The following is a 26575-nucleotide window of genomic DNA, read 5'->3' as shown; positions in this document are numbered from 1 at the left end:
CCCAGCCCTCTGTCTCAAGGAGTTGAAGCCACAGCTTTCTTCCAGGATCTGAGAGGGAGCAAGAGGCCTTTTGAGATCCATCACGTGGTCCTTCAGTTGCCCCTTCTAAACACACACTATGTCTGTGAGGCATACCTTGATCTCAGTAGTCTGACCTGGTCAGGTATTTAGCAGTAATCACTCGGGGTCTTTGAAATATTGTTCATTGAAGCATGAGGTTTAAAGACTCGTCTGTTAGAGCAGCTCTCCCATCTCGTGCAGAAGGCCGTACCAGTCTGTGTGCGGCCTTGGACGTGTTACCACGGGCTGAGGACCGTTGCTTGACGTTCCCAGTCAAGCCTGCTCCGTTCCCGGAGCCCTGTGAGGTCGCGCTGTTCCTTGGGTTCATCTGTGGGTGTCGGACAGAAGCCCAGCACAAAAATCTCACCACTGACTGTCTCGACTCAAGACCACACAGCTGGAGCGAATGTACTGACTTGGGAGCAGTTTCCCTGCCTGGTGGTTTTCTCATGTGTGCAAAGCATAAAAATCACCCGGTGCTGTTAGGACTAACCACATTTCTGGGTCCCATCCCCAGAGGGTCTGGGAACAGCCTGAAGATCCGCGTTTCTTACCAGCTCTGGGCTGACGCTGATGTCGTAGGTCGGCTGGGCACTCTTCAAGCCACTCAAAGGGTCTAGGAAGGAAATGCCCCCATCGTTTCCACCCAACAGTGTCGAGTGACACTGGGAGAGTCACCTCCCCCTCCTGGGGTGCCACTCAGGGTAGAACCCGGAGGACACCGTGGCCTGTTGTTCCTCTCGGCCTCTCTCGGTGGGTTGAGGGTGAAGACGGCCCGTGGAGTGGGCACAGAGTGGGCACAGTTCTTACGTTCACGTGCTCTTCTGCAGGTCGAGGCCGAAGCCGTGAATCGCTCGATTACCATCGCCAACCAGACCAACTGCCCTCTGTACGTCACCAAGGTGATGAGCAAGAGCGCGGCCGAAGTCATCGCCCAGGCCCGGAAAAAGGGTGAGCGTTACCTCCACGGCTGTGTGACCGCGGGCAGGTCAGGAAGGGAGGAGGGCTCCGTTTCCAGACCTTCATGCCAAGTGGGCTGCTTTTATCGCGTTCCAGCATTAACCTAATTACAGCTGAGCAAGGCAGGGAGCTCCGGTTTCTCTCTCTGTTCCACCGCTGCCGCCTTGTCAGTGTCTATTTAAAGCCAAGCGCTGCAAAGAGTGGGTGGGGCAGGCGCGTTTCCCTCCCGCCCCTGCTTCTATAGCGAAGTTGGACTTAATTTGATGCAGTCTAAATAAACTAGGCACATACACAGATGGCGTCAGGCTCCATCTGCCACAGAACCCTTCTGGGGAACGTTCTATTGCAAAATGAGTCCCCGCTCCGTGGCTGGTAGTGATTTCTATGGGGGTAAGTAAGAGAGTCTTGTGGGGGCGTAGGGCAGGGGATCTTGCCCCGGGCCTCCTCATGTCCGGTTCTTGTGTCCGGTGCTTGAGGCACTCCTTACAAATTATATTGATGGGTCCTGGGCTGAGGCTGGTGCTCTGTTAGTACTAGGGAGTCCATTGAGAAGGTTCTTGGAAACTAATTTATTAAGTATGGCTTCTACTGCTGCTTCCAAAGGCTGTTCGTGGAGCACCTTATACATTATGAATGCAGCGGAATCTTGTAATCTGCTGTCGACCGAGTTTGCGCAGTCACATCACGTGTCCTGAGCTTGGGAGTGTAGCTCCAGGGACCGGCTGGTCGTGGGTAGCTGACTTGGTGAGGGTGCATCCTGGCCTGATCTTTTCTCCCTTAATTTCTGTCTAGCTTTCTCCTGGTGTCTCTCTCTCTGTCTCTTTCTATCCCTTTATCTCTTTCTGTATCTTAAGGGAACCGTTGGACCTCTGTGCTTCTGTTTGTAGTTCTCTGTGGGATGTGATCCACAGGCATAGGGAGCACCATCGGAGTTTTTCACTGGTGGGTGATTTGGTACAAGACCTAGAACAAATTGCTCAATGACCGGTGAGTCAGCCTGTCCCCAGAGATGATGACTTCCAGATGGACCCAGCAGTTTCTGCCCCGGTTCCTTGGAGCTCTCCCCGGGCCTCTGTCCTTAGGCTGCTCAGCACAGGGTCGCTGGGTTCCTAGCTTTTTGGAAACCTGCCCTCTGCTGGTGGCTGCCGGAATTGCTTTTTTGAAATAAACATTCCCCTAAATAACGTCATGTACTCCGAATCCGCTTTGAGTTGTTTTTCCAGGAGACACTGGATGATTCCTGTCACTAACCCTCCCTCACCTGGGCCCTTTGTCACCCAGGCACATGTTTGCATCCATCTCAACACCCAACATTAATCACAGAACCGTTCCTTGCGTGGAGCCTGGGGACGGTTGGCACAGTGTCTGGAAAGTGGGAGGAAATTAGGCAGCAGCTTCTTTTATTTATTTTAGTAACCGTCCTGGACCCAGATGATGATAACAAACAAGGAGTTAGGCAAACATTTTAACATTTTAATGTAATTAAACATTCCATTTAACAGCATGTAAAAACCGAGGACTTGCTTTCTGATTCAGACTTTTGCTTGTCCCTGCTGGAGGGGGAGGAGTCCGTCTCTCCCCAGACCCTGGCCCGGACAGGTGGTACTAGCCCTGCTCTGGGGCGCACAGTGCTGGCCTGTGAGCCAGCCCTGCTGGCACTTCTGAAGCGTCTCGAGAACTTCCTGTGCCTCAGTTTCTTCATTTCAAGACGTGGTGCTGATGTGTGTTACTGTAGAGTCCAGTCCTGCTCCAGTAACCTGTGACTCGGTGCCCGATGATGTCCCTTTGTCGTCTTTAGGACTTTGACCCTGTGTGTGTATTGGGCAGTGAGCACCAAGAAGGGACTGCCTCAGTCTCTTTGTTCTAGAACTTTCCGTGTGTCAGTCCAACTGTGCCTGCATCATGGTTCCCGGGGTGGGCTTTTGCATTCAGACTGTCACCCTTTGGTCTCCTAAACCCTTTGCTTGAGATGGGCCTGAGCTGCCAGAAAGGAATTTCTGGTGCATTTGGGTGCTAATGAGCAAGAATGTGAGCTTCTTGCTTGCTTGTGGGCTCCTAAGGCTCTTTCCATCTTGTTGGAACTTCATAACAACTCTGGGAGGCCGCCCGGGCAGGAATTTTTTTGCATTTGCAGCTGAGTAAACCAGAGCTCACGGCTAACGGGCGGTGGAATCGGGCCGTGACTGTCAGGTGCCTAACTTCGGGCCTGAACATCCATGTGAATATCTGAATTACCCTTCATGCTTTGAAGATTATTTTAGTATGAGAAATGCCGGTATCTGTTGGGGTTCTTACTGAACCTGCTGGAAACTAGAGCTTGACACCAAGGAGCGTTGTGCATAATACAGAAGCAAGGATTCCCAAACAACCGAGAAGGAAAACAGGATACGGTTGTGTTACCTCTTTGCGCTCTGGGATCAGTGTCCCGTCCTGGATCAAATCCCAGCTCGCTGTGCGCCAGCCTGTGATGCCGGGCAGCTCCCTTACCGTCGCTGGGTCTCAGTTTCCATCTGCAGTAGCGACCCGTCTTGTAAGTGGAGATGGTGCCTGACTGAGATAACGTGCGTACAGACACGTAATGATTGTACCCGCTGTTCTCATGACTGAGGACTGAAGGGCCGGTTCGAAGATGCCTGCCGACCTTAGATAGGGGTTCTCTGCTAAGGAGTCTTTTCTATCTCAGGTGGGTCCTCGTGGTCCCTGGTGGCAAGTGTGAGGCCCTGTCAACTTTTGGCCGCCCCATTTCTTCATCTGTAAGATGGAGAGGTTCTTCGTTCACTCAGCAAAATTTTGTTGTTGTTGTTGTTGTTTATTTATTTTTGAGAGAGAGAGACGGAGTGCAAGTGAGGGAGGGGCAGAGAGAGGGGGAGACACAGAATCTGAAGCAGACTCCCGGCTCTGAGCCTGGTGCGGGGCTCAAACTCGTGAACCACGAGATCGTGACCTGAGCGGAAGTCGGACACTTAACCGACTGAGCCACCCAGGTGCCCCTAAACTTTTTTTTTTTTAATATTTATTTATTTTTGAGAGACAGAGGGAGAGCGTGAGTGGGGGAGGGGCAACAGGCGGGGAGGGGGTCCAGAGGATCCAAAGCGGGCTCTGTGCTGATAGCAGTGAGCCGAATGTGGGGCTAGAACTCAGAATCCATGAGATCATGAACTGAGCCAAAGTTGGACGCTTAACTGACTGAGCCACCCGGGCGCCCCTTCAGCAAACTTTTATTATGTGATATTTCAGGCCATGGTGCTGGATGGTCCCAGCCCCCAGCTTCTTCACTCGTAGGGGTGGGACACATGGACAAAAAGTCACAATGGAAAATGGTCAATGTTATAAAAGAGGGGCAAGCCAAGTGTGGTTCGAGCTCAGAGGAAGGAAAGGGGCAAGTATTTATGGATGTGCACCCCTCCTTGTCTCATTGGTCAGGCTGCATGAGGGACCCACCATTGCTCTACAAATGAGAGCCGTTGAAAGATCATGATTTTATGTCTTTTTATTAATGTCCACATACTTCCCCACCTAGAAACTTGCTGGTCCTAAATCTAAGACAAGACATACAGAGTAAGTGATAAAGTGAGATGAATATAAATGAGACTGTTTTCCACGTGCACTTGACCTAGCACGACCGCACGCAGTCTTCCCAGAGAGCCAAATTTTCGCGCACTGCCCCTCCGTTCTGTGCCACTCAGCAGGGCCGTGTATCATCAGTCCCGTTCCACAGATAAGGAAATGAAGACACGGCCAAGAAAAGACTGTTTTGGACAATTTTTACTCTTCAAAAGCACTTAGACATTGATTGATTTAATAGGGCTCATTTCGTGGAAGAGAAATTAAAATGCAGAAAGTAAATATCTTGCCCCAGATCATCCAGCCCGTAGTTCCAGACTCCTGGCCACCTGTCTCCCCGCTGAGGGTCTAGTGTGGGGATTTCTCTAGAAGGGGCTCCCTCAGACTGCACTTTGTCCACGAGTGAACTCTAGTGTGGTTGCTGGTGCCTTCTGTGTGTGAAAGGTAGCATGCAGGTCATGCCTGGTAGTCTCCTCTGATAGACCTCCTTCTCCATCGTCCTCGCCCCACCCCCGTAACCCAGATGCGGAAATGTTTAGAACATTTGGTGACCGCCGAGGGATGTTAAACCCTGGGGACCCACACTTGAGCCAATACTTCCTATGCCCTGTGGGCCAATAGGAGTGACTCCAGCATCATGAAAAACTTGGGTTCATCGAGCCTGCGAGGACCACCCCAACTTGGGGATTGACGCCTTAGTATTAAGCTAATGTGCCACCTCAGCACCTTGAACCCAAAGAGTGGCATATGGGTTGGCTTGTGAATGTCATAAAACCTCACTAAAATCTGTGTTAGGGCCCTTCAGAGAAACAGAAGATTGTTGTCTATATTTACAAGAGAGAGGGAGGGAGAGGGGTGGGGAGGAAGAGGGAGGGAGAGAGAGAGAGAAAGAAAAAAAAAAAGATTGATCTTAAGGAATTGGCTCTTGCGAATGTGGTTGCTGTTAAGGCTGAAGTCTGCAGGGTGGGGAGGGGCAGGGAAGAGATGAGACTCCGGGAAGAGTGGATATTGCAACCTGGGTCTGAAGGCTGTTTCGAGGCAGAATTCCTTCCTAATCAATGCCCTTGGCAGGTTGGGAATTCAGTGTGTGTTATAATACAGCAGGATGACTCCATGGGTTTGGTTTCCAGCCGGCTAAACTCTTAAGACTCCTGCCGGCCGCCTGGGTGGCTCAGTCGGTTGAGCATCTGACGTCGGCTCAGGTCATGATCTCATAGTTTGTGGGTTTGAGCCCCGCATCAGGCTCTGTGCTGACAGCTCGGAGCCTGGATCCTGCTTCGGATTCTGTGTCTCCCTCTCTCTCTCTCTGCCCCCCCCCCCAAATAAATAAACATTCAAAAAAAATTAAAAAAAAAAGACTCCTAGAGAGAAGGTCTCTTTCAGGGCAGATCTAGAAACTCTCGGGTCATTTATATAGCACTCGGGCTGGCAGTTTGAATCCCTGGCCTCAACTTTTTCTTTCTCCGCTTTATTTGGACCCACCAGGCAGTCGTGTTCTACTCAATTTGCCAACAGTATTCTAAGGAATCAAATCTGTGGTCAACCCAGACTTAGCCTCTTATGATAAGTATAAGGCGTATGCAGTGGTGATATTTTGTGCGTCTGTTTAACAGAGGCATTAGTGCCTTTAAATCAAATCAGATTAGAGAGGCAATTCTAGAAACCCCAGAATCAATTCAGAAAACTTTTGATTCTGTTCCTCTGGAACCACCCTTGGTACCAAAATCTGACAGGGTTATCCATGGACGAGCCCTAGGCTGTTGAGTTCTGGCTTAGGTTCTCTGAGAGGAGAGAGAGAGAGAGAGAGAGAGAGAGTGAGTCACTGTCCCAGTTGGTTTTATAATGTGCTTTTGTGGCTGTGTTTTGAAATACATCTACATGGTTTTCCATGGTTTCTGCTCTGGATTTGTCCTCTTGCTTCTAGTTAATGGGAAATGACTTAACTGTCAGAGCCAGGAGCTGTCAAACATTTCTAAACCCCAGCCTTGCATTTATTCTTCATGAATGCACTCAGGCCCCAGGCTCGTTGTGAATAAACACCACCCCCAAGGCCTTGCACTTCCCTGCCATCCTAGAGAGCCTGCCAAAGGCTGGCTCCGGGTCACATCCTGCAGTTCAGACTCTCCCTGGAGAAGAAAGTCATGAAGGTCTAACTGCCGCCAAGAGAGGGTCAGCAGTATATTTAGAGGAGTGTGGAAAGGCCCTTTAAGCCTATTTCGTGGCTTATTATTATCATTGGTTATTATTTCTGGCACGCAGTTTAGTGGTGTCTGTGGCCTGATGGAGGACCAGAAGCTCATCCATGGCTCCCTTGGGAACAGTGTTTATAAAATGGGAGCGGTACCCTGGGGAGGTACTGGGGGGCCATCAGTCTTGAATGGCAGAGCCCCCCACCTGTGGACCTACCTCTCCCTGGAGGAGGAGGCCTTCTACAGGCTGGTTTAACCCCTGCCCTGCCTTTGGGGGCTAAAGAAAAATCAATGGAAAGCCAGCAAGGACCTCTGATTCCCTTGAAATTTGAACAGGACAAAGCTGAGATGAGCTACAAGACGCCTCCCTCCTTCTCCCTTATCCCCATCTTAGCCTGGCGCTGGCCGAGGAGTCCTGGCTCAGCCTTGGCCTAAGGAGACAGGTTTGGGTCCGCAGTGGCCTTGAAGCGCCCGCTCCAGTTCCGGGTTTTTCAGAGGCTGCAGGCTGGGTTCATTCCTTTGCAGGGAGGTGCATGTTCCCAGGCGCAGAGAGAACGGGACCCACCCCAGTAGAGTGGGATGAAGGTCACAGTCAAGGGCACTCACACTTGGTGGGATCCAGGAGGTGTTCCAGGAACCAGCTCCTCCTCGTGCTAAAGCTTCCAAAGGGAGGACTGAAGAGCAGGTCCAGGGAGAGGGTGAGCCATAGCAACTCACGAGAGAATCAGGAAAACGTCCGCGCTTAACCGGTGATTTTCAAAGACGGTCTAAGGAGGCTTTTTCTCTGAGCACTTCTGCTCTCTGGAACCTACTCATGACCCAAGCTGGTAACCTTTAGGGTTACAGATCCTTTGTTTTCCTAATGACTTGCTGAGCTCTCCCCTCCTGGCTGGGTCAGAAGAGCCATAATCCCGCTCCGGCAGTTGTGGGGGCGGGGGGGGGGGGGAGGTAGGACTGATGTGCAAACCAAAAGCCAGGAGCCTCAGGTCCTGTGAGAGCCCAGGGCCCAGCGCTGGTCTGCTCAGCCGCTTGTATTTCATAAGTGGCCCTGGCAGCAGTGAAGGCCTGTTCGTTGTGCAGTGTTTTTCCACTTCGGGATGAGCGGGGGCAGTTTTCTGCAGCCGCCCCGCCGGCTTTGCATGAGTCGGGAACTCAGGAGCCCTTCCAGGTGATTCTGAGCATTGGCCCTTTTCTGCCTGGGGGCTTCCTGCTGTGTGAGGCTCCCCCCGGGTTCTGGAGCCCTGGATTGGTTTCTCCCGCTTGGGCATGGTTAACTTGATTTCCTCAAATGAGCTGCCTGCCAGTGGCCTCGAACACTGCCTGGCTGGAGAGTGGCTCCTTTGTGAAATTCCTGAGGCTAGAGGGGGCAGCCGGGAGGAGCCGGCTCTAGGGCAGCAGAGAAGGTGTTATGGTATGTCATCAAGAGATAAGTCCTTGGAAGAGGCTGGGGAGAGGCAAGGAGGCACATTCCTGACTGGGAAGTGTTTGGCCTTAGAGAAGAGGGAATCCTTGGCTGACTGCTGTGGGGGGTGGGGTTAGCCCTCCTATGATGGGAGGAGGCAAGGAGAGGCACATTCCTGGTGGCCCTAAGGCTGGCTGAGGTGAAATCCCAGCCCTGATGCCTTCAACTAAGAAAGCATTACGCCCTTTCATCAGTTTGACACACATTTATTGAGTGCCTCCTGTGTGCAGACTGACTCCTTTTCTTCAGGGATTCTGCAAGCGGAGAATCAAAAAATTCAAAACTGGATGATTATTGGAAGGGAGGACCAGGTGTGTCGTAGATGACGTCGAGGAAGCGACGAGCTTTAACATGAAGCTGGATAAGATGCTTCTGGGAGGAGTTTGTCTCGTTTCTCGAAAGCAGAAGGGCTCCTTCGGGGTTTATGGAAGAGGATGGCTTGGGAAGATTATGCATAGGGAAGATCATTCTGGAAGGGTCCTGGAGAATGAGCGGAGAGGCAGGGAAGAACGATGGGAAAGCAAAAGTAAACCGGGGAACATTGGGAAAGCAAAAGTACGACTCTGATCGGGAGGCTCTGTTGGAGTGAGCCAGGGAGAAAGGAAGAAGGCCTGATGGAAGGGAAGGAACGTGAGGTGGAAAGGGAAGGGTGTATTTACAGTGTTGAAGCACGGGCATTCAGTGGGTTGATGACTCCCGACTTTGTGGCTTGCACCTGAATGGACAGAGAAGAGAACGTGATTTGAGTGAGCATCAGGGAATCAACATTCTTGGACAATGTATGAAGTTGGACCAAGCTTCCGGATACACTGACGTCTGAGTAGCATCACTGTGCAGAGTCCTTTGTTTCTCAGTCTCACCGAGTTGGTGCTGCATCTGGTGGCTCTCAAGGACAGCTGCCTTCAGGCAGTGACTCAGGGATCCAGGCTGTCTCTTGGACCCATCTGGAGGGCTGAATACATGTTCTCAAACACCTCAGGCCCACTGATACCGTGTCTGACTTCCTCTCTCAGTCCAGGAGCCAGAGCTGGACCGTGCAAAGAGAGCTGGGCAATGTTGGGAAGCGGAGAAAGTATTTGATGAGCATGAGGTCAAGTTTGAGGTGCCGTGGGTCACCCCAAAGTAAGAGTGTAGACAGCCCTCGGGACTGGGTGCTTGGACACAGTCTGAGCTGGGGACTGTTAGGAGACGTGGGAATCGGCAGTGTAGGAGGTAAGAGAGTGTGTTGAGGTAGAAGAGCGGGACCCAGGGGTAGAATCATAGGGAGCGCACGTTAGATTGGTGACTTTGGCAGGTGGACGTATTCGGCCATCCAGGTCTTTGCCTTCGAGAGGGTGAGTAAGGGATGGCGAGCCATTGGCCTGCTGCCAGGCGTTGGTGGTTCCCCATAGGGTGGTTTCCTTCCCTTGTTGTATCCTACTGAGCTTTGTTTTCCTGTTGGACAGGAACCGTGGTGTATGGTGAGCCCATCACCGCCAGCTTGGGGACTGATGGCTCCCACTACTGGAGCAAGAACTGGGCCAAGGCCGCCGCTTTTGTCACCTCCCCACCCCTGAGCCCTGACCCGACCACTCCGGACTTCCTGAACTCCTTGCTGTCCTGGTGAGTCTTGGTGACATGTTCACACTCCCCCGTCTCAGCCTCTCCTTGGACCAGGCTGACCTGTCAGGGTCCAGCATGGCGGGCAAAAGCAGGCTTGCAAACAGAGAGACCTCTGTTCTCCAGATTCAGATGGCTAAGCAGGAACAGGGGATTATCGATCTGACGTCGTCCTGCCAGGAAATTCTAGATAAAATCCTGGGCCGTCTTGAAAGCCGACCGGAGGGAATGAACGAGAGATCAAAAGGGTCCCACTGTGGTGCGGCGTGGCCAGAAGCTGAGACACCTCACCAAAGAGATGTAGTGTGAAGCTTTGGTACCATGTCACTTCTTCCCGAATCTCCTATCTCGTGAGGGGAGGACAGGCTCTTTCGAGATCCGTCAGTGGCCCCGCAAATGAGAAAAACGTGTCCAAGGATGTTTTGGGGTATGAGATTCGTTACAAGCCAGCCGTGTGTTTTCCTTCCAGCGGAGATCTTCAGGTCACTGGCAGTGCCCACTGCACATTCAACACTGCCCAGAAGGCTGTGGGAAAGGACAACTTCACCCTGATCCCCGAAGGCACCAATGGCACCGAGGAGCGGATGTCCGTCATCTGGGATAAGGCTGTGGTAAGGAGCGGGAGCCTCCCTCGTGGATTAGTGTCCGCTTCCCCCGGCTGCCTCCTCTGAGGGTCCTGGGTCTCCTGGAAGCCTTGACATGGCAGTTGAGAAAATTCTAGAAGCTGGTGCTGGTGTGACAGGAGTTTTTAGGTTTTGGAATCCAAGACCACTCCTTGTGGCCCTTTCCTCCTAAATAATACGTATATATTTCTTACCGTTATCATCTGTGAATCAGTGGAAAATGAAAAAGAAAACCCAGAGACTCTTTAAAATTTGACTTTGGGGCGCCTGGGTGGCTCAGTCAGTGGAGCAACCAATTTCAGCTCAGGTCATGATCTCGCAGTTCACAAGTTTGAATTCCACATCGGGCTCTGTGCTGATAGCTCAGAACCTGGAGCCTGCTTTGGATTCTGTCTCCCTCCCTCTCTCTCAAAAATAAACAAACATTAAAAAAATTAAAAAAAGAAATAATAATAAAATAGGACTTTTTTGATCAGTCAGGAAAAAACTTCCTTAGCAACCCGGTGACCGTCTCAGTCAGTCTTCTACTCTGGGAAATGGACATAATTTCCTTAAAACTGTCTAGTAGGGCTCTCTAGGGTTAGCATTTCTGCCCACTCCAGGCTTCTGGCAGGCCTGCTTTGAACATACACTGACCTCTCAGGAGTCTTTGGGCTTTTTCATTTTCAGTGTTTGAAAGCATAGCAACAGAACAGGTTTTTCTGTTTCTTAATGATTTGTTTCGAGTATGGACACCATATATCCTTATTCCAAAAAGAATAAGGAAATAAGTAAAAATCCCTTTCAGATAACTGCAATTAAGATTTTGGCAAATGTCCTTTCAGTTTCTGCCAGTGCAAGAGTACCCGTGTGTATCCGATATATGTGTGTGAGAGTGTAGGTAACACGGGCATCATATATACTGTTTTGTGGCTTGTTTTAAAACAGTATGTTATGAAAATGTCCTCGCATCCTTAAATATACTTAGAAAAACTTGGTCATTAGTAGCAAAAGATTCCATCTTAATGCTGGACAGTAATTCATTTGTAATTCTTTGAACATTTATATAAGTTTATCCATTTTTGAGAGAGAGAGAGAGCAGGGGAGGGGCAGAGAGGGAGAGAGAGAATCCCAAACAGGCTCCATGCTGTCAGCACAGAGACTGATGCACGGCTCAGTCGCCCGAACCGTGAGATCATGACCTGAGCCGAAATCAAGAGTCGGACGCTTAACTGACTGAGTCACCAGGTGCCCGATGCTGTTTTTGATTTTTTTTTTTTTTTTTTTTTTTTTTTACTGGGATGAACATGTTGTAAACACCTTCTTAGATAGACCTTTAATGGTGCTTGTAGGAGAAATTTCTAGAAGTGCTATTTCCTGGGCCAAAGGGTGTGTATATCTTTAAGGCTTTTGCTATGTGTCGTCAAAGTTCTTTCCACAAAGATTACACCAACTTGTATGCTGCCAGCCGTGTGTGCCGTTTTCTTCTACCAGGCCCCAACTGGTATTGTCATCAAAAAATAGAACTTTGACCATCTGAGGGGTGAATTTGTTTTACGTTTAATCTCTTCAGTGACTGATTAAAGTGAAGTTTTTTTTTCATGTGCTTCTTGGCCATTTGTATTTTCCTCTCTCTTAATACCTGCTCATTTCCTTGGCTCGTTTTTCTCCTAGCTTTAGAGTGGCTTCCCTAACTCAGAGACAGGCAGTCATTTCCTCTGATCTGCGTTGAAAGGGAAGAGGAACTTAAGGGGTAGGGATGAGAAACTGCAGGGCAGGGCGTGAGGAAACTGATCAGCACCTACAGCATGACACGGGTGCGGTGCCCCGACCGGGCGCTGGGACCTCTGGGTTGGCTAGACCGCAAGCCTGAGCCTGGACTTGTAGTTTTGAAAAGGACAGTCATTGAGGCCAAATGTTGTTTCCTTTTTTTTTTTTTTTTTAAATGTTTGTTTATTTTGAGAGAGAGAGAGAGAGAGAGAGAGAGAGATTGAGAATCCCAAGTAGACTCCACGCTGTCGGCACAGAGCCTGACGTGGGGCTCGAACTCACGAGCTGTGGGATTATGACCTGAGCTGAGATTGATCAAGAGTTGGACGCTTAACTGACTGAGCCACCCAGGCTCCCCGAAGTGATCCTTCCTGAAGAGGCATTGTAGCCCCTTTAGAATTTTTTTTTTTTAACTTTTCACTATCAAATAATTATAGATTCAGAGGCAGTTAACAAAGACAGAACAGAGAGATGGGTCCTGTGTGCTCTTCCTCCATTTTTACCAACAAGTGATTATGGCACCTTATCAAAGCCCACACATTGACAGCGACACAGTGTGTGTGTGTGTGTGTGTGTGTGGTTCTGTCATGTTGTCATATGTAGGTTCATGTAACCACCACCCAAAACCAAGACCCAGACTTCCCCCATCACCACAAACACCCTCTATGTGTTGCCCTGTGATAGCCACCCTGGCCCCTGGAGGAATCTTCACCTCGTCCCTCGTCTGTCTTCCATCTCTGTAACTTTTTTATTTTCAGAATGGGATACAAATAAAATCATAGGGCTTGTGGCCTTTTGAGGTTGGTTCTTTCAGCACAATGCCCTTTATGCTCGTCTAAGTTGTGGTGTATATCCAAAGCGTGTTCCTTTTTTTTTTTTTTTTTCTGCGAAGTCACATTGCTCCTTTCAACTCTGTAACCTGCATTTGGTGTGTGTGCATGTATGTGCTGTGCTTCTCAGGTCACGGGAAAGATGGATGAGAACCAGTTTGTGGCCGTGACCAGCACCAATGCAGCCAAAGTCTTCAACCTGTACCCCCGGAAAGGCCGCATTGCTGTGGGATCCGATGCTGACCTGGTCATCTGGGACCCCGACAGCGTTAAAACCATCTCTGCCAAGACCCACAACAGTGTAAGTCCTGTTATACTGCATGGACCCAATCTGAATGAATTGTAGTCACAGAGACTGAGGGAGGGAGAGTCCCCAGAAAGAACTTGATGTAATATGAATGAGCCACAAGATATATTACACATTTCCTGGGGTATAGTATAACTTGCAATTTGTTGAGAATAGCCATCTCCTTATCTTTGGTGAGATCAGTAAGACTGTTACTCTTATCACCATTTTGCAGTCCCATGGACTCTTTATAGATGGAGGTCTTTGTCTGTAGACCTCCAAAGCCTCTAAAGTCATGCCAGGACATCAGAAGCTTCTGGAAGTCAGGCACCATCCCATGAGTGCAGTGGTTGGATACAACACCTCTCGTGGCAGTGCTTACCACGAGGGACCTACGTCAAACATTCAGATGTCCACCCTGAGATGCACAGTTTGATTCTTTTAAGCCACTGCTTTTCAGTGTTGTTGGACAGAAACCTAAGTGACAGGTGCTCTTGTCCTAAAGGAATTCATTCACTTTGACTTCTTCCCAAATAGAAGAACTATCTCCAGCAGTATTCTGATCATGATTTTAGGATCTGTAGTTTAGGGTATCTCTTGCTTCTTGGTCTACACCGCAGAGCTTGAGGATGCCCTGTGTTATTAATTAGACATTAGGTAAGGGACTTCATGTCATGTCTCAGGCTCCGCAGTGGACCTGAAGGGGTTTAGACAAAGTCTCTGACTGTCCTGTGATTTTGCGAGGTCAGTGGCATTAGAGCTGTGAGATACCTTCAGTTCTTCATAGAAAAAACTGTGTGTGTGTGTGTGTGTGTGTGTGTGTGTGTGTGTGTATTAAATATTGAAAGAAAATACACAAAGGGAAAAGAAATGGGCATAGGACACAAGTGTTTTATGTCAGAAACTCTTAGGAATTCATTAAGAAATCTTAATGAATGAAAAGGATATTCTACGTAAAAATCAAAATGAAAGCTGGGCACATAGGGAATCTGATTCTAGACGGTCCACCCCACATAGCCTGGGCCAGCAAATACTGACACCTCCCCCAGGTGCCATGGCAGATCCGGGGTGGGCTTCAGGGGTCTCTCTAGGACAGCTCTGGGCCTTTTGCTCTATCCCAAGCCTCTCCTGTTTGGACAGAGGTGCTTGGGCTACGGGGCTCACCTCTAGCTTCTGTGGACACCTGTAGGTGCCTGGATGGTGGATGTCTTTTGGGAAGGTTGCTCAGTTCTCAATGTGTAGAGTTGACTTTTTTCCTCCTTCCCCATTGGCTGGCTTAGCTTCCCAGCATAGCCTTATAGCCACACCTACTTGTAACTTAGATCACAACATCTTGGGGGTCCAGAATGGCCTCTGCAGGCAGAGCTCCTGGGGTCCTGCCCAGTGAACCTAGCTATTCTTACTCATGAACGTCACAGTCCCATTTACTTTTCATCCGGCCTTCTCAATGTAGGGGTGGCACCATTACCCCAATTGGGAAGATAAGTAAATGGAGGGTTTGAGAGCGTAAGTGACCAGTCTGACGTTACATAGCTATTTTGTGGTAGAGCCAGAATTAGAAGCCAAAATTGTCCAGGGTTCTTCCCTACCAGACTGCATGTACAGCCTCTTGGTCAGGCTTCGATGGAGGAAATGCTTCTCCTCCTTGGCAGTCCCTTCCGCAGAGGTGATAGAGGGTGAACTGGACTCATTATTTAAGCTGCAGATGACCTAGTTAGGGAGTTTGCACTTGGAGCCCTTCACCTGGCAGAAGAGGGGATGTGAAAAATCGAGAAGACAGATTTCTGCCATTCACACATTCGCTTTTCCAGAGCAACAGCACTGGCCTGCCTTTACCTCCAGACAACCCCACGTAAGAAAAACGCCTCTTTTCTGTCCTCACCTGATTCAGGGCCCATACTAAGCACATCTGTGCAGCCTTAATCATCCAGGAAAATACAAATGAGAGGCTTTCCCTATGTAATACAGTGTTTCATACCACTGGGCTAATTAGCTTTAATTTGGAGCATTTAGCTAACTATCATTGAGAGCCCTGTTGCTAAGCCTCTGCTTGGATTTTTCAGGCATCCAGCCAGATGAGTTATTTTAGGGAGCCAGGGTGGATGTGGGTTAAAAATGTCTCTACCTGGTGAACAGCGAAGCCTCCCTGCCTCGTGGTTTGACAGAGGGTAGTTTCTGTATCCCCTAAGCTGTGATCTGAACCATTGGGCTTGTTCATGTTAAGTCATTTAGAGTCAGGGGGCTGGTTCTTTCCATCTTGCGAAAATGAGAGACAGCCGAAAGCCTTTCTAGGCATTTGTGATCAGTCATTTACAGGCAGTTAAACTCAGTGTATGCGTCTCATGATGGCTTTGAAACTGAAGAGCTTGCCATCTTATTGGGAAAGGACAAAAAAAAAAACAAAAAAAAAAAAACCAGGCCGTGGAGGAGTGAACATTTCCTAAATTCCCGGTCTGTGCCAAGTAACGTGCTAGATGCTTTTGTTCATTTTATTTCACCGAATCTTGGTGCCAGTGCTGCGAGGCAGGTTTTGTCCCCGGTCGGCGAGGAGCTGAATCTCAGGAGTGTAAGGGGCTTGTCCAGAGTCACACAGCTGGTGTGTGGCAGAACTGGGATCCGAACCCAGGGCGGATGGATGGCCCCGTGTCCAGAGCTGTCCCCAGTCTTTCGGTAAGGCAGAAGAGGAGCTTGTTAGAGTGTAGACACTTAGCTGCGGAGTGACCCGGAAGAGGTAGGGCTTAATGCCCTCAGATGGTGATGCACACCCCGTCAGAGGTCAGTTCAGAGACAATAGGATTCTGACAACATGATCTATGCACATAGGTTCCTTGTGTGCGGTCACCGTCACGAAAGCCCTGGGAGAGAGGCAGATGAAGACACGAGTTCTGAGGCAGGATTCAAGCGACCCTGCTCAGAGTTCCCACACACAGGGCCTGGACTGCACCCAGTCTAAGATGCCTCCGATTTGGAGGGATTCCCTGAGTTTACGTACCGCTGTGAGAGAAAACACGCCAAGACGAGGCGTGTAACACGAGGCCCCTCTGCAGATACACTGTGCTACTGAGGGCTGGCCTGTGCGTCGCCTAGGTTGGGCGAGAGCTGGATCCGCCGTGGAGAAAGGGGGGAGCAGAGAATCTGGCGTGCCTCAACTTTGGCAGGCAAAAGCGTCCGCTGAGAAGATGAGCTGAAGGCTGGTGCTCCGGCAAGCTGGTGGTCCGAGTTCCTGTCGCCGGCGTGGTCTAGGAGAATGTCAGGCTGAGCGCTGAATGTAAAATGGCCCCAGTGGGGTGATCTCCCGGGCCAGGGGGGAAAGCAAGGATCCTGCTGGAAGAGCCCAGTTCCATCGAGGCCATCGACAGGTTGCACAGCTCTGTTGCTGATACTGATTTCAGGGATGGAAGGCAGTCTTAGGCTTGGGGCACACACTTTGGTCCCGGAATGCATGTGTGGAGCCCCCTCCCCATCCCCCAGGTGCCTCTGCCTTATTTCTTGGGTAGCTTCCACGGGATTCCTTCCACGGGAGTCTCAGAGCAGTGCTGACAGCCCTTCGTTGCAGGGTTTTGTTGTTGTTGTTTTTTAATATATATATTTTTAAATAAGTATTTATTGATTTTGAGAGAGAGAGAGAGAGAGAGAGGCAGAGAGAGAATCCCAAGCAGGCTCCACACTGTCAGCACAGAGTCGGACATGAGGCTCGAATCCATGAAATGTGAGATCATGACCTGAGCCAAAACCAACAGAGGGACACTTAAGCCACCAAGCCACCCAGGCGCCCCCTTCCTTGCAGTTTTCAGTCAACACCCCTGCATTTTGACACTGAACGTGAGCTGTTAGGGCAGCCGGGCGCTTCCCCGCACTGCCTGGCCACTGTGCCAAACAGAAACGTTCTCCTGAACTGCAGTGTCCTGTGACCGCTCTCTGTTCACAGACTGACTCCTTTAGTGCTGATAACCTGGTCCGACTTCTCTAGAAGGCCGGGCTGCTTTTTGAGGTGAGAACTGCCTGTTGATTCTCCGGCCACGGCCATTTGTACTGATGCACGGGGCAGGCAGGAAGAAGCGCGGGGCATTGTGGATAAGTAGCAGTGGGTGAGCCGAAGCCACGGGATGGGACTGTGACACGTAAGAGTAGTGCCTCCCCTTTTCCGTTGCCTTGTTCTGCAAGAACAAACTCACATGCACGTCAGGTTCCTGCGTATTTTCCAGGAGGACACACGGAGAGGTCACTGCAACACTTGAAGCTAGAAGGATCGCAGCAAGTTAGCTAGAAGTTAGCTAGACTTCAAACGTGTTATTGAAGGCATGGCCCGAGTTGCCACGGTCTTTTCGTTCAGGGACCGCAGTGTAACCACATCCCTGACAGATTGGAAAACCGGGAAAGCCGGCTCATGGATGCTCATCTCAAAGTGAAATTTGCAACTTGGTCAGAGAAAGCCTTTGGGTTTTAACCTGATTGGGGCTTGAGTCCGTGAGGACAGAGCCGCTGCTAATGCAAGGAATCGTTTTCTTTACGTTAGTGTAGCATTTGCAAACCTTCACGCTTTTCCATACGGTTTTTCTGTTCCAGCTGTTTTTTCCCCCAAAGTTTTGAGAAGTAGGGAAAGATTATTCCATATTCTAGACAGGGAAATCAAGACAGGTTGAGTGCCTGCTGGGGTGGCCAGTCGGGACAGGACTTCATCTCTGGGCCTTTCTTTCATCTGCGTGATACGGAGCAGGGGGCGCCCCCAGACTGGTTGAACCTCGCCAGGACGACAGGCAGTCTGCTAAAGCTTATGCGCTCTCTCTCCCTAGTCTCTTGAGTACAACATCTTTGAAGGCATGGAGTGCCGTGGCTCTCCACTGGTGGTCATCAGCCAGGGGAAGATCGTCCTGGAGGATGGCACCCTTCATGTCACCGAAGGCTCTGGGCGCTACATCCCCCGGAAGCCCTTCCCTGATTTTGTTTACAAGCGTATCAAGGCGAGGAGCAGAGTGAGTAGCTCTGATCTTACGAATTGTTTTTATTATGGGTTAAGTTCGATTCCAAAAGTGCTTACACTTCGAGTTAGAATATCAAGATGGGTGCGGGGGAGGGGATGGTTCAGGGATAAAGGGAAGCATGATGTTTTTATTTCTGGAGTTCGGAATACCAGCGCATGAGTCAGGAATGTCTAAGCCAGCCAGAATCAAGTATGATGTGGTATGTGCTGTGATGAGTAGTGAGGTTCAGAGGAGGCAGCCACTGCTGCGGAGTCATGGGGGAAAGTGTCATGGGGAGAGGGCATTTTGAGTTGGGTTTGGAAGGTTAAGTAGGAGTTTGACAAGTCAAAGAAGGGAGACAAGGGAATTGGAATGTCATGAGCATGGAAAATGTACAGTGTATCCAGGGCATCGTACAGCGCCGGTGCTTGGGGACGGTGAGGCGGGGAATGGATGGAGCTGCGAGGGAATTCAAGGGAGGGTGAGATTGAAAAGGAAGTTGGGGGCCAGATCTTAACTAAGAGAGCACATCCTCTTTACAACATGCTTAGGGGTTCTGCCTTGGGTGTGAGTTAAAGTTCCTGGGGAAAAAATGGTAAGAAACGTTAATCGGTTTTTGTGGAGTAACCAGCTACGCACGGTCCCCCTTGGGGGAGCTTTGGCCTGGAGCCGTGGGTGCTGGCTCCTCGCTGACCTCTGTCCCTGCCATACGTGCCCGTCAGGGGAGCCCTCCGTCCGCACATCTCACAGGCCCGTCCCGACTGCTGTTCCTTCCCTCTTAGGAGAGGTGCGGGGGAGATGTCCTCTGTGAATGTGGGCCGAGTTAACGGGCCCTTGTGTTTTGCAGCTGGCAGAACTGAGAGGGGTTCCCCGCGGCCTGTACGACGGACCCGTGTGCGAGGTGTCCGTGACGCCCAAGACAGTCACCCCAGCCTCCTCGGCCAAGACATCTCCTGCCAAGCAGCAGGCCCCTCCTGTCCGGAACCTGCACCAGTCTGGATTCAGCTTGTCTGGTACGGTTATGGCGTGTCGGGGCCCTGTTCTGCAGGGCCACGTTAGTGGAGCAAGCGAGTCTAGAATCCAGAATGATGTGGGTGAGAAACACTAATATCCCCGGAGGTGTAACTTACATGAAATGGCCAGATGCGTTTCAGAATCTTCACATGAGTTTCTGTCACCTGTGTCCTGATGCATACACTCTCTGTACATATAACCCAGTGTATTAAGAGGACATTTCTCCAGAGTCTCGTGTCCATCCCGAGGGTGTTGTGGTATTTTGGAACTCCCTTCGCCCCCACGTGTACAGTGTATTCTCATAGTTCAGCTGGTACCATTCTGGAGTTTGAATCGCTTCACTTTGTAGCCAGATGCAGCCGTGCCTCGGGCCCCTCATCTGGAGAATGGGCGTAAGAGTTGTAGCTGCCTCATGGGGCTGGGGATTAAATGAGTTAATATACATAGTCGTTAATATAACAGTCGTTAGTTCGGGGAAAGCGAATGATGTCAGGGAAGGTGAGAGGAAGAGGTCCAGATGTTCAGGAAGTTTCCTACTTGAAACTTCCAGCGCCTCCCTTTGGCCCACGGCTAGAAACCTTCCACCTTTCAAGCTCCCTGAGCCCCAGATAAGTATTCAGATCTCTATGCTATGGCATGCTAAAGAAACAGGTAATTCGGTAGATTTTTTTTTCTTGTCGGGTAGTGCTGGTTTTCAGAGTCACTGTGTATGCCATTAAATGGTTTACCAGTTTTCAAAAGTTTAAAAAATAACCAACCTTACTAGTTTTCTCAGAAAGCGAAACGGGCATAATAACATTTCTTTTTTTTTTTTTTTTTACATTTATTTATTTTTGAGAGAGAGAGACAGAACACAAGCAGGGGAGGGGCAGAGAGAGAGGGAGACACAGAATCCGAAGCAGGCTCCAGGCTCTGAGCTGTCAGCACAGAGCCCGACGTGGGGCTCGAACCCACAGACCGCGAGATCATGACCTGAGCCAAAGTCGGACGCTTAACCGACTGAGCCACCCAGGCGCCCCAATGTTTCTATTTTATCTCACCAGGCCATTCCCATCTCAGGAAGCACATTACAGCAGAGGTACAGAGTTAGGGGAATAAAAAGCCAGGGAGAAGGCTCTCGAAACCTTCAGAAAAGCCACACTTAATTTGCCTAATGAGATTAGGGGCAGGATGTAGTCTCAGTCAATCAACAGCTGAGTGTTCTTTTATATGTAGTTTACTGCAAGTACGGGCCGGGCCCTTTTTCTCCTGGGCTGTGCTGTTCAGGCGTGAAGCAGGAACCGTGAAGCAGGAACCGTTGGTGGGACTGTTTCTGACCCTGACCGCAGCCCCTTGTCCCTGTCTCCTCTCCAGGTGCTCAGATTGACGACAACATTCCCCGCCGCACCACCCAGCGCATTGTGGCTCCCCCTGGTGGCCGTGCCAACATCACCAGCCTGGGCTAGAGGTCCGGCCGCAACTTCCTTGGGGATGGGGATGGGACACCTGAGGACATTCTGAGACTTCTTCCTTCCTTTTTTTTTTTTTTTTTTTTTTTTTTTTTTAAGAGCCTGTGATAGTTACTGTGGGGCAGCCAGTTCATGGGGCTCCCTCTCGGGCCCTGCACTCCGTCCCTCACCCGGAGTCACTGATTTTGCTCACCCACTTCCCCGTACATCTACGAATATCACACCCAAGTCTGCCCACCAACCCCATACACGGAACCGCACCCAACACTCAGACATGTGACACAAAGCGAATCACAACGAGGGCGTTTTTCATCTCCAAGCTCTGTTGTACTTGTTCTCATCTTCCTTTTCGTTGGGGGGGCGAGGGGGGGGGGAGGGAGGGAAGATAAAGTGAATTGCCCAGAGCTGCCTTTTTTTCTTTTTAAATTTTTAAAGTTTTCTTTGTGGGGCTGGGGGAGAGGGTGGGTGGGGGAGGGGGGAGAGCGTTGTTGTTTGTCTTTTTTTTTTTTTTAAATACTAAATTGGGGAGCCTAATTCAATATTAATACAAGGGGTTTGAACTGGACATCCTAATGATGCAATTATGTAACCATCGAGCTCTTCAGGGTGGTTGGCAAACTCCGCATATCCCCCCTGAGAGGCTCCAAAATGTCGACATTGCATTCCATAGTCTTCTGGGTCAACTGTTGAAAAAGGCAGGTTTTCTTTTTGGCCTAGCTTTTGCTGCAGATTACATTTTTTTGAGGATTCTCTTCTTCCTTAGCGTCTTTTCTGCTCTCTTTCCCTCTCTGTCTCTCTCTCGTGCTCCCCCTCTGTAGCTTTTTTGCTCATGACTATTTTTACGTCTCTTTCTTTGTGTTTCCTCCAGCCCTTGTCTCTGAGACCATGTTTTTCTCTCCATCCCCCGTCGTCTTTTCAAATGACCAGATCTACTGTTTTGCGGTGGTCATCAGAACCTGCCTAGAAGGGTTTTGTCATTGCAGCCATAGTAATATGCTGTCCTAGTCCATAAACGACTGGTGCTACCCACCCGCCACCGCCAGGATATGCGTTTGAGTTCGGGATGCTTCTAGGTGCAGCGAAGGGCTGAGCTACCCCACATTCTCCCCTGGGGGCTCAGAATAGAACCTCAGACAGTAATGAGAGGTTGAAGAAACCTGAGGCTTTAGGACGTAAGTTTTTCCTCCATGCGATGCTAACTAGCTAAAGAAAGAAAGACACGGCCAAATCTGTAAATCGAGCCCCATGACCCAAGTGAGCAGATCACCCCCAAGCCAGCCACCGGCTCAGACGTGTTGAGCTGCTGAGGGTCTGACCCTGGGACCTGCTGGTTCCCAGCGAAGTATCTTTTGGGATTCCAGAGAACACTGGGGCTTCTCGCTCTGGGGCAAAAAATATTATTTTTTCCTGTTCAGTTCTTCTGGAAGATACCATGCAATACAGTAGTCCCACGCTTCTACACAGGGGATACATTCCAAGACCCCCAGTGGATACCTGAAATCGCGAATAGTACTGAGCTTTATATATATATTATGTTTTCCCCCCCCATACATGCTTGTGAGAAAGTTTAATTTATAAATTAGGCACAGTAAGAGGTTAACAACAACAACTAATAATAGAATCATTGTAACACTATACTCTAATAAAAGTTCTGTGACTGTGGTCTCTGTTTCGGAAAATACCTTATTACACTGTACTCACCCTTCTTGTAATGATGTGAGGAGATGAAGGGACGTGAAGGACGTAGGCCGTGTGACGGAGCGTCAGGCTGCTACTGACCTTTGGACGGGACATCAGAGGGAGGATCACCTGCTTCTGGCCTTCGGTTGAGCCCGAATTCCTGACACCTTGAAAAGCAAGCCCACAGATAAGGGGGAGCTACTGTACAGGGAAGCCTACTAAACTCGGATAATCCTGGGGAGATTTGACTTCAAGTGCACCTTCCTTTGCAAGGGGAAGAATCTGTTGAATGAGAGGCTAGCATCCCCGTCAGAGCCCTTGTGGGGAGAAAACCTTGCAAGTCAAACGTGCCCCTCCCCGCCCCCTGCAGCGTGCGCAGGTGACCTCGCGTCCGCGTCCCTGCCTTTTCTCAGCGACCCTTCCTTCCAGCTGCCTTCGTGCCCATCCCTGTCTTTGCTGTTTTGTGTTGCGTTTCCTTCCCGATCGCGTTTACAGGTTCTCTTAAGCGACACTCAACGTTTGCAGGCTTTGATCAAACCAAATCTGCTTTTGTAAAGCATAACACAAAAAAGGCCGGTCGTTCCCTCATTACGCTGGTGTCCCCACACGTTTTGCCTTGGGGGGTTCTGCTGGGGGGGTATAGTTTCTCGTCGTCGTCGTTGTTTATTTGTTATTTTAAAAGGAAACTGCACTTTGAAAGAATAATTGGTTAATATATTTGCTTTTTTTTTTTTTAATCTCACCTGCACTTAGAGGAAATTTGAACAAGTCGGATTTTTTTTTTTTTTTTTTTTTTTTTTTGGTTTCCATTCTAAGAAACACTTGCAGCTCTTTTAGTATTCACTTGGGTCTTCCTGTTTTTCCTGTACCAGGTCATGGCGATTTTGGTTATTTTGATTGTTTTCTCGAAGCCGCTTAAAACCTGAAGATGTCTGCAGGCTGTGGAAGCATGTTTATCTGTTGGCTTGCTTTGTGTGTCTGTTAAATGAATGTCATATGTAAATGCGAAAATAAATGGACAGTGTCTCCGAACTGAATAACTGCAGTGACTTGATGCTCTAAAACAGTGTAGGACTTAATACATAGATGGTTTTTAATCCTTGAAATTGTGATTGTGACCCATGAGTGGAGGAACTTTCAGTGCTGAAGCCGATAATGTGTGTAGCCAGGAGAGTACCTTTTTTTTTTTTTTTTTTTTTGTAACCACTGTCTTAATGGCAAAATAATTATGGTTAAAAAAAAAAAAGTCTCGTGTTTATTATTCCTTAAGAACTCTGTGTTATATTACCATGGAACGCCTAATAAAGCAAAATGTGGTTGTTTCAGGGGTGTGTCTGTGTTGAGATGTTCAAGGAGGCAGCTGCTCGGCTCTGCCCTCCAGCAGCCTTCCCTTCCGGAGGCCTTCAGAGGCGTCTTTGGCCTTACTTTGGTGACCCTACCAGTTTAGTTGGCTAGACTCCGCCCCAGAGAGGGCACGAGATCCTCCGGAATGAAGTGGCAAACGCAAGTTGGGGAGTCGGAATCTGGGGAGGACCCTAGAGGTGGGTGTGGTGCCCCATGGGCTCTCTTGCCCATGTAGTTGGTTCACCCTGGAAAACCCTCAAGCTGCAAGGAGGCGTGGAAGAGACTAGGGTGCGTTGCCTTTGCATCCAAAGCTCAGTCGAAGAGCTTGCAGGAAAGCGGGATGCAAAGTACACGTTCGTCCACCGCAAAGCAGGTGCCAAGAATTGACCGGGGTGGGGGAGTGGGGGGAGGGGGGATGGGGAGGGGAGAGCGGGCGGCCTGGCTGCTTTCTTCCTACAGTTATCTTGTAACTGGCACTGGTATATTGGTTCTGAAGACACTGAAGAGGGTGTGTGCTTGGGGCCCCCCAGGCCCATCCTGCGAGGACAGGTCTCTTCTTTTCTCTGTTTTCTATCCAGCCCTGTCCAAAGAGGATGCGAGGCGGTTCACCAAAATACATGCACTATACCAAAGCTTGATTAGCCACAGTGTTTGAAGGAAGGGAAAGTAAGAGGAGGAAAACACCAGATAAGGCCTGAGTGGGGTTACTACCACCCACCTGTCATGAGGTCGTCACCTTGGAAGGGGGAGCTCTGAGTGTTCCGGCAACAAGATGCGAAAAAGAGAAATATGGCCAGAAGATCCTTTAGTCCTTAGAAGAACAACAGAGATTCCCCATCCTCCGGGCTGCTGGCAATCATGGGGACCCCTCTGCCCAGTGTCGCGTGTCCAGGGTTGACCCTTCTAGTGTGTTTGCTGTGTGCAGTGCCAGAGCATCGAGTCTGCCCAGGATGGGGGGGACGAGAAGGCTCACCCAAGTGTTTATAGGACCTTTGATAAGAACAGATGTCCCAGGCCCATAGCCCATGCTCATGCCTGTGGACACCCCGGTTCCTGTGGACACCCAGTGCCTCCCAACCCCTAGCAAACAACCAGCCTAAGGCTGTCCGCACTGGCTGGAGAGGCCCAAGTAGGTTCGGGGAGGAGGCTTGGATCCATACGAGCAAGGAATTGCAGGACGGCTGGAGAGCGGGTGCTCTACAGAGAGCAGGAAAGGAAAGGAAAAATAAAAATATTTTTAAAATTTTTTCAAAGTTTATTTATTTTGAGAGGGAGACAGAGCAGGGGAGTAGCAGAGAGAGAGAGAAAATCCCAAGCAGGCTCTGCCCCAGGGCACAGAACCAGACGTGGGGCTTGAAACCCACAAACTGAGATCATGACCTGAGCCGAAACCAAGAAGCAGATGCTTAGCTGGCTGAGCCACCCAGGTGCCCCACCAGAGACAGATTTTAAAGCATCTAGAAAAAGCAAGTGGAATGCATATGCTTCAGGAAGTGTTTCTGTCCTGTGTTGCCATGAAGTGAAAGTTCTATTTTCTGGCAAGTTTCTATCGCACACGTATTCTGGAAGAAAAAGCAGACCTATTCCTTTCTCCTCAACTGAGACGGGGATAAGTTTTGATGATGCTACTGGTGAGGTGCGCATCTTCTGGAAAGCTTCTGTGGGCCTTACCCTTTCCTCAAGACCGAGATGATGTCATCTGCTCAACGTAACTCCCGGCTTAGGAACAACTCAGAAAGGACAAGCCATAAATCAGATACGGCGCAGAGCAGAGGATTGCGAAGAAGCAATAGGAAGCTGTTGGAAACGGTGTCGTAAGCGTCTGTCCTGAAATAGAAATAGATTAGCTGATGAAGAGTAATGGCGACAAAGGTCTGCAGTTGAGTGCAGAGATCGTAGATCTAGGACACATCAGAGATGGTGTCGATTGTTAAACAAAACAATCTGTTAGCTAAGGTCACACTGATAGTAAGCTAGCATTGACTATCACGGGCCAGGCACTGCTCTAACGACATTTCACGTGTTAGCACAGTTAGCCTTTGCAGCAGCCCAGAGGAAGGCACCATTATTTTTGCTCTCACACAGACGATGAGACAGAAGCAGAGAGAGTTATAAACAACTTGCTCAGAGCTGGGTTTTGGACCCATTCGGTCTGGGGCCAGTGCCCGTGTTCTTCATCACTATTATTTTGCTATTTCGTTGACAAAGTTCCTGCGTAGAAGCGCGTGGGGAAAAGAGAAGGGGGCAGGTCGCGGAAAATCAGACTGCAGGCACTTAGGCAGACTCACGGAGGGAAATCGTGGACAAGCGAGAGATTGGCAAAAAAAACAGCACGATGATCTCACGCAGCCAACCCAGATTTGGAGACGTGCGGGTCCTATACAGAGCTAGGAGAAAAATGGTTTAGGGAAGGGCACCAAGTGTAAAGGAAAACAATAATAATTTGAGTGCACGGAGTTTTATACAGAAGTGATTTGGTGAAAAATTACAAATCGTGCACACACACAAATGTATCTATATAGTTAATTTTTATACGGATCTCGAAAGGAAAAATAATGCCTTGAAAATACCTTGAGAAGGAGCAAAGGGACCTAGACGCATAAGTGCATTGTCGTTACATGAAGATGTGATGTCAGGAGAGGGCTGGTACAGTGAGGCTGGGGGTGGGCAGGGGCAGTGAGGAGTGTGGCCTCCACTCAGGGCTTGGGGCCTCGAAGGACTGGACATAACGTGAGGGGCTCATGGAAGGAACTTCGGGAGGGTGGAAGACCAAACGCTATAGCACATAAAGCCTTATGGTTCAAAT

At 49.7% G+C, this 26575-nt stretch overlaps 1 protein-coding gene across 2 annotated transcripts in view; it reads left to right on the top strand.

Moving 5' to 3' along the window:
* DPYSL2 (dihydropyrimidinase like 2) overlaps positions 1-23750 on the top strand; it is a 133086-nt gene extending 109336 nt beyond the window's left edge. For both annotated transcript variants that reach the window (XM_043561272.1, XM_043561280.1), the window contains exons 8-14: positions 891-1011; positions 9681-9837; positions 10304-10445; positions 13167-13337; positions 18116-18295; positions 19131-19296; positions 20651-23750. In XM_043561272.1, coding sequence (XP_043417207.1) covers positions 891-1011; positions 9681-9837; positions 10304-10445; positions 13167-13337; positions 18116-18295; positions 19131-19296; positions 20651-20742 — 1029 coding nt within the window. In that variant the 3' untranslated portion in view covers positions 20743-23750. The remainder of the gene's footprint in view (positions 1-890; positions 1012-9680; positions 9838-10303; positions 10446-13166; positions 13338-18115; positions 18296-19130; positions 19297-20650) is intronic.
* The last annotated feature ends 2825 nt before the right edge of the window (positions 23751-26575 follow it).

The sequence above is a fragment of the Prionailurus bengalensis genome, chromosome B1, assembly GCF_016509475.1.
Source record: "Prionailurus bengalensis isolate Pbe53 chromosome B1, Fcat_Pben_1.1_paternal_pri, whole genome shotgun sequence".
Classification (NCBI taxonomy): domain Eukaryota; kingdom Metazoa; phylum Chordata; class Mammalia; order Carnivora; family Felidae; genus Prionailurus; species Prionailurus bengalensis.
The sequence above is the reverse complement of the archived record's forward strand: the minus strand, read 5'-3'. Positions and strand labels throughout refer to the sequence as shown.